We start from the raw sequence: 11,568 nt of genomic DNA on the forward strand, positions 1-11,568 counted from the left end.
TTTTTTTTTTTTAATCTTTGCTTTGCATTAAATATTTTAAGCCAGACGTTGACAAACTTTTTCTGTGAAGGGCCAGATAGTAAATTTTTTAGAGTTTGTTGGTCACAAAGTGTCTGTCACACAGTCTTCTTTGCCTTTTTTTTTTTTTTTAAAACAACACTTTAAAAAGGTAAAACCATTCTTAGCTCCAAGATGTACAAAAACAGATAGTGGGCCAAATTTGGCCCATGTCCACCTCTGTTTTAAGCAAATGGAAAAGTATAGTGAATGAAACTTTTACCCACCACTTAGCTTTGTCAAATCTTAACATTTTGCCAGATTTGCTTCAGATCTTTATCTAATATTTTCGTTATTATCATCATTAAAAAAAAACCTCAGGTATAGTTGAAATCCCTAAGGCACCCCACCCCAGTACTCTCTCTCTCTCCCTTTTTCGGAAGTAACTACTATCCTGAAGTTGATCTCCTCCTGCAAGTTTTTATACAATATTGTTTTTCATGTTTTATTATGTAGAAAGAGTGAGCAGAGAATAATAGGAAATAAAATAGAAAGGTTAGGTTAGGGCCAACTTATGAATGACATTGTATGCTATGATAAAGAGTTTGTTCTAGGGAAGTGGGGAGCCAAAGAAGGCTTTTAAGTAGAAGAGTCCCATAGGGATTTTTTTTTTTTTTTAAGAATAACAAATTTTAACACATTAACTGCCATGTGAGTTGTATTTAACTCGCGCTAGTTTTGAGCCCCAGGGGGCCTTGTGAAACATATGTAACTGCAGTTGGTTCATGAAAATCTTACTTGTTGATGTTCTTATTGTTAGAATTAATATTGACAGTTTAATTGCATATAACTCACACACAGGAAACAATAAAAAAATAACAAAGTTTTCATTTAATTAGAAAGGATTGTGTTGTTTTCCAAGTTTTTACTCTGTTTTCGTAGTAAAACACCATGGCCCCAAGGAAAACTTTTTTCTAGTGTGGCAGTCAGTGTGTTAAATTGTCTTCCTTTTTTGTTTTGTTGGGGTGTTTTTTTTACTTTTTGGACAGTTGAAAATTTACCTATCATTCAAAATATTTTAATTAAAAGATTTATGTAAGGGGGCATATAGACAGTACTTTTAAATGACAATGATTACCCTTTAAAAGAAAGATGGACTTGACAATATTATATGTCATTAATATTTTAATATGTATTTCAAAATAATTTCCCAGGAGTGAGCAGTTTTTGTTGTTCATATATAAGTGAAATTCAAACCTAAATTGGTAGGAGGAGCCAAGAGAAAATACTAGGAAGATATTGAGTGATTGATAAAGAGGATATTGGTCCATATCAAGGGTCAGTAATTTGGGGCCCATGGGCCAAATCTAGCCTGCAGCCTATGCTTGTGAATAGTTTTATTGGACCACAGTCACATGCATTCATTTACATATGGTCTATGGCTGCTTTTGTGCTCTACCTGCAAAGCTGAGTACATAGTTACAGCAGAGACCCTAAAGCCTGAAATATTTACTATCTGGCTACTTACAGAATAATTTTGCTGACTCCCGGTCTAGATAGTATTTCATGGTAGATCAGCAAAGCAGACTTCTGATAAGGTTCAGGGTGCTGTTTTGTTAAATGTATTGGAAATCTTGGAAACATCATTAAATATCAATAGCAAAAACTACTGATGGTTGATGATACTTAAGCAGTGTATCAGTGGGCATAGAAAAGTAAATAATCCTAGGGTTTCTAAATCCTTCATAATGGATTTTGACCATGGCTCTTTCTCCCCTCTCCTCCTTAGTAATGATTTATCTCTGATGTTTCCAGCTTCTTTCTCATCCTGTATCTTAAATTCCCCTTTCTTTGCACATGAACTTTCTCACTGTGTCAAGTTATCTGTATCATTGGCTAGCAAATGAATCTTCAGAACATGCCTTTTTCATGGAAGCCTCCATGTGACGGGAAACAACCCTATAGGTTCTAGAATAGCTGAGGTGTGCAGATGGGCCTGAAAGGGAGTTGAGCAAGAATAAGAGAACGACTTGTGGAAGAGAGAAAGGGTGATGCGGTTGAGGGCCCAAAGGGTTTGATAATTACAAATGAATGAATTACTGAGGACATGTTTTGACGTGGGGGATAAAGGAATAATTTTTTTAAAAAACTAAGAAATTATACAGTTTTGGTAATTCATGTAATAAATGATACTGTAATTCTATATTACCACCAGCAGATGTTATTGCAGTCATTTTTGGTCTGTTTTTAGCCTTAGGGACGATAGCATATTAATGGTTATTCACAAGTTAAAATAATAAACCCCAACCTCCCTTTAAAATTATTTATTTATATTTAATTTTACTAAGAACAAAGCCAGGAAAAAATTTCCATTACTACTTGCCTCAATTAAAGTAACATAGTTGGGGGGAGGATTCTTCAGTGAAGGAAGAAGAATTTAAATACAGAGGAAGATTATTTTTTTAAAAAACTATACGATAATATTTAAGTCTAGTGAAACCTTAGAAATTTCAACTGAGGAGAAAGTACGTCTAGATTAGTAGAAAGTACAAATTAAAATCTTAATGTTTTGAAAGAATAGCTGTATTTTAAGATTAAAGAGTAAAACTAGTATCGACATATTGCTAAGTGTGAACCTCAGCTGGACCTGTTTCAATAATGTGGTAAAGATCATTTATAGTTAACACATTATTCATTGTTATGCAGAAAGAAGGTTGCTAAAATGCTTATTTTGTTTCTAAACAGAATAGTTTCTAAATAGTTCAAGTATTCATAACTGCACTTCTGTGCAGAGCTTACAGTGGGAGATAAAGATGAATCAGACATAGAAAAGCCTTTGTGGAGCCCACAGTTTTAATAAGAGACATGAGCTATTTAATTTGATACAAAGTAGAAAATAATGGATTCTATGAGAGAAATATAAATGGAGTGCTGCAATAGCTTAGGGGAGGGAGAGATACATCCTAGCTTGTGGAATTCAAGGAAGTTTCTCTGGAAGAGATAGCATTTGGATATGGATACCTTACTGTTATCTAATTAATTTACTTAAGGACCTAGCTGTTCTGTTGGCGTTAACACAGTATTAATGATACTGAGGTTAAAGGTTTATTTCTCACAGTGGCTTGTACCATTTCCATTCCGTTCCAAGGCTCTGTGACACACTTTTGAATACAACTCTTGCCACAGTTCTTGCGAGTTTTCAGTAGATGAGGTATCCAATACAGGAGCATCTCAGTTCCTTGATCTCCTCTTCTCCAGTGAGCTTGGCCTCTGCCCTTCTTCCTTCATTCTTTGGCCCTATGTTTATGTCAGTGGTTTTAAAAGTATAATTCCCAACTAACAGCATTAGCATCACCGGGGAACTTGATAGATATGCATATTCTCATGCCCTAGCCCAGACCTAGTAAATCAGAAACTCTGGGGGTGGGGCCCAGCAATTTGTAGTTTAACAAGCCCTGCAGGAGATTCTGATGCATGATCATTTTTGAGAACCACTGCCATAGTCCATCGTTAAAATCACTCCCTTCGATATATCCTCAGCTTCTTTGCCTTGCCCTCATTTCATGGTACACCTGGAAAACTCTACCTCAGATTAAATTGTGTTTTCTGCCTGCTCTGAGCTTTTATTTGTGCAGCTATACTTGGCTAGAGAGGCTCACACAACCATGCTGAGTGGTCTTGGTTTAAGTTCATGACCACCAGCCTCCAGTGGGCTCCACCAGCCAAGGAAGACACTAGGGCAAGGTATTTTATAGTACCAGTCCACCATGCATTCATTTAACGTGGTAATGTCAATGAAATGGAAATCCTTCATTTCTTTTTCCTCTGTGTAACACATTTATAGGCCAAAAATGAATTCTTTTTTTTTTTTTTTTTTTTTTGAGACAGAGTCTCACTCTGTTGCCCGGGCTAGAGTGCCGTGGCATTAGCCTAGCTCACAGCAACCTCAAACTCCTGGGCTCAAGCGATCCCACTGCCTCAGCCTCCCAAGTAGCTGGGACTACAGGCATGTGCCACCATGCCCGGCTAATTTTTTCTATATATTTTTAGTTGTCCAGATAATTTCTTTCTATTTTTTTAGTAGAGATAGGGTCTCTCTCTTGCTCAGGCTGGCAAAAATGAATTCTTATGCTCTGTAATGAGCAATCTCTAATTGAAGTAATTCCTCAAGGAGAGAGGGAAGAAAAACAGACAGAGAAGGACAGAGAACTCCAGAAACTTAGAAATTCTAGGGATCCAAGAATTATTATGCCTAGTAATTTAAGGCTCTTAATTCTCTCTCCCTGCCCCAGATCCTAGAAGAACGTCTACCCCAAGTATTAGGAACACTGAAAAGCAAAAATATTAGATTTGTGGGTTCTTATTGTTACTAGTCAAGGAATTTGTTCCCATCATGTGGAAACAACTGAAACAAGAGGAAAAAATGCTTATTAGGTCTCCTCTGTCACACACATGCCTTCATACTTTGCTGCAACCAGTGAAGTTAAGACTAGAGGATTATTAGACTGGGAACAAAGAAACCACAGTTATCCACCACTACCTGGTCTCCTTCCTCTGCCCCAGTGTTTTGTTTTTAAGAGCAAAATAACATTAATAACACAGAACAAGCCATTAATTCCACAAAGGAGAATACCAAATTAGATCATAAAAGAAGGATATCAAATTTTAGGCTTACCAACTAATTATAATAGTTTATAATCAGTGCCCTCTGTTAAAGCCTATTTACAGTGATATTTTGTTTGTTTTGTTTTTTTGAGACAGGGTCTTCCTCTGTCACCCAGGCTGGAGTGCAGTGGCGTGATCATAGCTCACTGCAACCTCAAATTGCTGTCTGTGCTCAAGGGATCTTCCTGCCTCAACCTCCCAAGTAGCTAGGACTACAGGCGTGTGCCACTGCACCCAGCTAATTTTATTTTTTGTAGAGACAGTGTCTCACTGTGTTGCCGAGGCATGTCTCGAACCCCTGGCCTAAAGTGATCCTCCCACCTCTGCCTTCCAAAGTGCTGGGATTACAGGCATGGGCCATCATATCAAGCCCATAGTGATTTTTTAAACAAAGTTTATGATTCCAGGTTGTTACCTTTTTTAACTACTCAGCCAGTTAGAATCACAAGGTGAGAAAGCTTTTTAAGATTGAGATATATTTCCCTTAGTATAAAATTCACACTTTTAAAGTACACAATTCAGTAGTTTTATTATATTAACAAGGTTGTACAACCATCAGCACTATCTAATTCTAGAACATTTTCATCTCCCCAAAAGGAAACCCGTAATCATTAGCAGTCATTTCGCATTTCCCCTGCTCCTAGCCTTTGGGAACCGTACTGTACTTTCTGTCTCTATAGATTTGCCTATTCTGGACATTTCATGGAAATGGAATCATAATATGTGACACTTTGTAGCTTATTTCACTTAGCATAATGTTTTCAAGGTTCAACATGTTGTAGCATGTAGCATGTAGCATGTAGCATTCCTTTTTATGGTTAAATAATATTCCATTATTTGGAATACCACAATTTGCTCATCCTTTCATTTTATCATTATGTAGACATTTGGGTTGTTTCCACTTTTTGGCTATTATGAATAATACAGCTATGAATATTCATATATACATTTTTGTGTGGACCGAGGCTTTTTGATTTAGCGTTTTTAGATTTTTGAAAATGGCAACCTTTTGTTAATCAGAAGTATCCTCCTGATGTACCAGAACCTCCTCTTTAATATGTAACTTTTTTCCTGTAGCATCTTCTGAGCAAAATCATTTGGTGTCATTTCAGAGTAAGGCTCTGCTGCTTTTCTGGACCTGCTTCTAACATTCACCTCAGTACAGGTCCTCACATAGCTGAGCTGATTTTTCCAGCTTTGCTGTGCTATACGTTTGTGTTACTCAGATTTTTACAGCTTTGCTACCTGGGTCATCCCAATTGCCCTTCCCAACGATGAGGCCTTAGCTCATGCCATCATCTCAGTCTCCATAACCATGTTCAGCTGAGGCTGGTGACTGACTTTACATGTTGGTGAACAAAAAGGGCTAGACTTATTTTGGCACAACACATTGCATATACAATACTAACTGTATAGCAGTTATAAACAAGTGAGAATAAGAGATTTACTTCTTCAGGCAAATGTTCAAAATCATTTTCTCTATGCTGTGTAATCAACCCATTTTTTCTTAAAACAGCCCATCGAGCTGATTCTCTAGAAAAAGCAAATTAATATTTTATATCACCATTGTCTTTGTTTTGAAAAGGGAAAGAGCAGGGAATTATAAGAGGATTCAGAAAGTTCTAAAAAATCCATCCTGAGTTTTAAACTAAGCTTCAAAGAATGAATTCTATGAAAATGGAATGTATGGGGTCTCACACGGTTTATTCTCCTCTGTCTCCTTCCCAGTCTCACCTTCCTTCAGGGTACAGGCTCATTCTAAACTTATTCCTCAGTTCTGTAGGTCCTTTTAGGATATGGTAAGGGAGCATCTTTTCTTTCTTGAGATGTTGCAGACTATCCTAAAAAAAAAAATTCTTTAGTTTTTAGGGTTCTCACAGAGTACAGCCTCTCTTGCGTATGTATAACTCTGCCAGCGAACCTATAAAACCTATACCTAGTAACCCATGCCAGCTGGTTCTCGTTGAGAAAGATTATCTCCCTTGCCCAAGCATACTTGTTCTGGAGGAAGATATATGGAATGGTAAAGCAGGGAAGATGCTTACAGGCAGCTGGATCTCAAAGTTACAACTGGTAAATCCCAGTCAATCTCTCAACAGAGAGCACCTGTCTTTTGCATCCTCTAGTCAAGTTCTCTTATCATTGTTGTCCTAAAGACTCAAGTACGTGGTCCGTAAAGGACTACTTGTATCTTCAGACAGGGTATGTTCATGAGTGATCTGCAGGCAAAGAAGATAGAGGTAACTTTGCAGGAAGTACCTGCTGGTGATCAGCTATCTTGTTAGGACGGACTTCATTATATGCTGCAGAGGGCAGGAGGAAAGTTCTCGTGGTTGATTCCAAAAAGACATTGGGAAGACCCTTACCATTGTCTCTTTCCTTTGTAACTGCCCACAGCTCCTAATTTTCCATATACTCAAACTGAATTTATAAATTATGTGTTTATGTTTCTCTGTTCTTCCTCATTCTGGTTAGTTCCTCCAGCGGAAACCTGTCACCCAAAAATAGCTTCTCTCTTACAACACCCAGCCCCGTGGATTGTACTTTGCCTTCTGATTAAAGCAGAGAGAGAAGACAGTAGATCATAGAATATGTTGTTATTTATAGTGAAATTCCCCTATGTTTGATCTTTTCCCAGTAAAGAAGAGGTCACTCTAAAAACCATGTTCTTTGGTGCTATGTTCCAGTTGTCATATACTCCTTGAAACTAGCATTCTCAGATCCTTTCTAGAACCATGCAGGTATACTTCCATTGAAACACAAGTAAATAAATAAAAAACAAATAAACCAGTCTCATGCTAGTCTTCCTCTGTCAATAACTCATTGCCACAGACCAGTTCTTTTCTAAGCCTTTTAGGGGTCCTCGTCTTTTTTTTCCTCTGAAGTCTTTAGAGAACAGTTTGATAAATCAAAACTTAGAGCTTATTTCTTCATCAAAAGACATGGAGAAATGTTTTCTTGCTTAAGAGTATAATAGCAGAGCAGGCTTTTAACCACTGTTCTGACTTTGAAACTTCAGAGACTTACAAGGAATAAATAAAATGAAATTATTTCTTGTCCTTTGCTCCAAACCAACCAGAAGGTGTACTAGAAGGTGCAGTGAGAGAAAGAAGAGGCCACTTCTTTATAATCTCTGTATCCTCACACCCAGCAAAGTGTCTGGCACATAATAAGGGACCATAAAACATTCATTGATAAATTGAATGACTATAAGATTGACCTCGCCCTCAAGAGTTTAGACACTATTGGAAAATAATTATCAGATTATAAAATATTACAGTAGAAGCTCTTTTACCTGGACATAATTGAGTTTGATAGTTAAGGAGTCATAAACTATATATGTGTATGCTATAAAATGTGAATGATAAACATTTGTTTTAACTTAAAACATTAATTCAGATATTTTTTGATATAGGGCCAGTCTTTTATTTGAGAATGAGTCTCATAATTGAAGTTCTGTGACCTTTTTCTTTAATAAACCACACTCATAATACATTTGTTGACAGATTTCCAGTTTTAGTTTCTTTAAAGTGGAGTGGGAACTTAGTAATGAAGCAATTTGAATGTAGAAACCTTCTAGATTTTAATGATTTTTCTCTTTTATCCCACCCATACCTAATTTTACAGCAGATTTTTTTAGTAGTTTACTAAAACTTAGGGTTCTTTTTAAATTTTAGAAACAACTTTTCTTTTCTATACTGATATTTCATTAGTTCATGTGATAGGTAATTGAACTGAATAATTACTGTAAAAAGCACAACCAGCATAAACAAATTGTCAACAAACACAACTGACTCTGAGTGAGCATACAACTCAAACACTGAGATAAGAAATATGAGAGCATAACCAAAAATAAACTATTAGCCATGAATCAGTGTGCGATGGACATCAGTTGCTCTGTTTCTCAGGAGAAATGGAGAGCATTGGCTAATCCAGAGCATAAGTAAAGTGGAGGTCATTTAAGAGAGATTCTATAGCATTTCACTAAGTGTCATGTATATAGAGTTAAGAATTACAGTAAGGGAACTTAAATAATCATGAAGCTTTCATGAAACGGTTAAAATTTGAGTTGGACTTTGAAGGATGATTAGAATACGTATAATTTGAGGAAAAGAAGATTCTCAGGAAGGGGATGAAAATTCACCCACCAGAAGCCACAGGTTGGTGTTGTGAAGAAGAGGGAGGAAATACAACTTAACGTGAGGTTTAATTGAATTGGCATTAAATCGTAAGTCTAAAGACCTAGTTGCATTCATAACAAACTTTTTTGACATTTTAATTTGGAGATAAATAATGAGGGAGAAAGAGAGTATACTAGGCAGGAGTGTAAGGAAAAAATATGGAAAGCTACCTAGCTCAAGAAGTTAACATGTAAGCCCAGTGAGAGAGAAACTTGGGAAAATAAGGGCGGGCCCAGGTTCAAGCATAAGACCGGTGGTTTTCAACTATAATCCTCTTTTAATCAGGTAAGATTTCTGTGTGAACCGAAGATCCATAGCTTTTAAAAAAATTTTTTACGCACAGGTTTAAACATATAAACCCAGTGTACACATTATAAAGAGTTGTCAGAATATCTTGAAATCAGTGGAAAAAAGCTGACTTAAGTTGTACGAAACAATGGAAAACCAAAGAATTGAATTCCCACTAAACTAGACAAAGGTTCAATAAAAGAGTTGTAAGCTATTTTTTGGTTTGGTTTTTGATAATGATACTTGGTTTATATTTTCTAGAAGTAGAAAATATATACTGATTGAATGATGTGATTGAAAATAAATTTTGAAATCTAAGTATTAAACATGAAAGAATATAGTCAGCCTTTCATATCCATGGGTTCTGCATCTGCAGATTCAACTGTGGTTGGAAAATATTCAGAAAAAAAAGTACAGATTTTTTTTCATGTCATTATTCCCTAAACAATACAGTATAATAACTATTTACATAGCATTTACATTGAATTAGGTGTGTTTTTTGTATTTTTTTTTTTTTTTAGAGCCAGTGTCTTGCTATGTTGCCCAGGCTGAAATTGAACTCCTGGGCTCAAGCAATTCTCTCGCCTCAGCCTCCTGAGTAGCTGGGACTATAGGCATATACCACTGTGCCCAGCTTGTATTAGGTACTGTAAGTAATCTAGAGATGATTCAAAGTATATGGGAGGATGTTGGTAGGTTATATGCAAATATTACACATTTTATATAAGAGACTTAAACATCCATGGATTTTGGTATCCTCAGAGGATCCTGGAACAAATCCCCTACAGATACCAAGGGATGACTACACCTGATGATTCACTTATAAATAACCATATGAGACAGATACTTAATATGTGATAAAATAATAGAATATTTTTAAAAATCTGATGATTTCTTTAAAGCTACTTGAAGGAAAAAAGTCTCATAAATTTAGTATGTACTATGTCATTGCTGTTTGATCATCTTTTATACCCTTACTTTAGCCAAATTTCACTCATTTATATGTATCTAAAGCTGCTTTTTTGTAGCATTTAGTTTCTCCATGTTCTTAGCCAACACTTTTGACAATAAATTTTCAAATATATCCATAATCAAAAAAAGTATGCTTGATAACTAAGATAGTCTTCTTTAAAAAAAAAGATTTTAAAATCTGAGACTAACAAATTTGAGGATGAAAGTTTGTTTTTGCTGATGTTTTGACTAGAGAGATCTAGAGGGTTTTGGATATTTACTTCCCTTCAAATAAAAAATAAAAGCTATTCTTAAAATAATAGTTTTAAATGTGAAGTTCAGCCTGTTCTTTTTTCATAAAATATTAAATAGCAAAAGCCAAAAACGCTGTGCATGTTCTTTTTCTTCTAGTTCGAGGAGAAACTGCTTTATGTGGCTTGACACCTCACATACTCTGAGTTTAAGAAGTTAGCATTATCTGAGAAGTTGCTATTTTTAGGTGCAGCTATAATGTTTCTAACTTTGGTACTCAGAGTAGTGGGTGCTTCCTTTCCCAGAAGGCTCCGTATTCTCAACATGTGCAGGTCAATTTGACATAAAGCTACCTACAAGGAGCAACAGGCCCATTGCAGGCTGTGTTTCTAACTTAAAAATTATGAGCAGGTATTGGGAGCCACAGACTGGGAACCAGCAGCTTGTCAGAACAAGCATGGATTGTGGTCCCTGGAGGCTGGGAGAGCGCAATGCTTGAATTGCATTTCTTTGGGAGATAAGAAAAAAATACCTTTCTACCTGACAAGATTGACAACTTACTAAATCCGACTATCTTCAGAAGTGTGCTGGACAGTGACGAAGTAAACATTCACTTTTCAAAGATGATGATCAAGGAAACATCTCTACGAAGGGACCCGGATCTAAGAGGAGAGTTAGCTTTCCTGGCAAGGGGCTGTGATTTTGTTCTCCCTTCACGGTTTAAGAAGCGGCTAAAGTCATTTCAGCAGACACAGGTTTGAAACTTGGGTGTTTCTTTTGAAATATTTTTATTACTAATAAAACCACCCAATGAACTAACTCACAGATAATTTTACAGCTCACTTGTATCCTGATATTAGATCAAGGAATTAATCTGTGTCCTCTATACAGCTATTTGCAGAAAGCTATTTGTAGAGGGATTCCAACAGGTTTAAAAATAGACCTTCTGGACCTGGAGTACAGTACTCACATTTTTCTCTTACAGAGAGGGAACCCAGTTTTAGAGACAATAAGTACAACTTAACAAATAGTTTACAATTTAGCCAGAAAAATATTAGAATCTTTAATAGAAATATCCTTGAGAAACTAGAATTTCTGTGTTAAAAGCCTTGTTTGCCCTTTAAATCAGCAGGCTGTGTTTGTATTAACATACGTACATCTGTAATGAATGTTTATAAAAAAGATTATATCCTGGTAATCTTTTTAAACCAAGAAGTATTTTTATATATATACA

The 11,568-nt window shown here is 36.1% G+C and overlaps 1 protein-coding gene across 2 annotated transcripts in view; it reads left to right on the plus strand.

The window, feature by feature from the left end:
- The window catches only part of PPP2R3A (protein phosphatase 2, regulatory subunit B'', alpha), a 162,169-nt gene that overhangs the window by 43,772 nt on the left and 106,829 nt on the right, over nucleotides 1-11,568 (plus strand). The window contains exon 1 of one of the 2 annotated variants that reach the window (XM_012663602.1): nucleotides 10,678-11,089. The exons of the other annotated variant lie outside the window; for it this stretch is intronic. Coding sequence (XP_012519056.1) covers nucleotides 10,958-11,089 — 132 coding nt within the window. The 5' untranslated portion in view covers nucleotides 10,678-10,957. Of the gene's footprint in view, nucleotides 1-10,677; nucleotides 11,090-11,568 lie in introns of those variants that run through there. 2 annotated transcript variants of the gene reach the window in all.

Source organism: Propithecus coquereli, unplaced genomic scaffold (assembly GCF_000956105.1).
Source record: "Propithecus coquereli isolate 6110/MARCELLA unplaced genomic scaffold, Pcoq_1.0 Scaffold12, whole genome shotgun sequence".
NCBI lineage: Eukaryota > Metazoa > Chordata > Mammalia > Primates > Indriidae > Propithecus > Propithecus coquereli.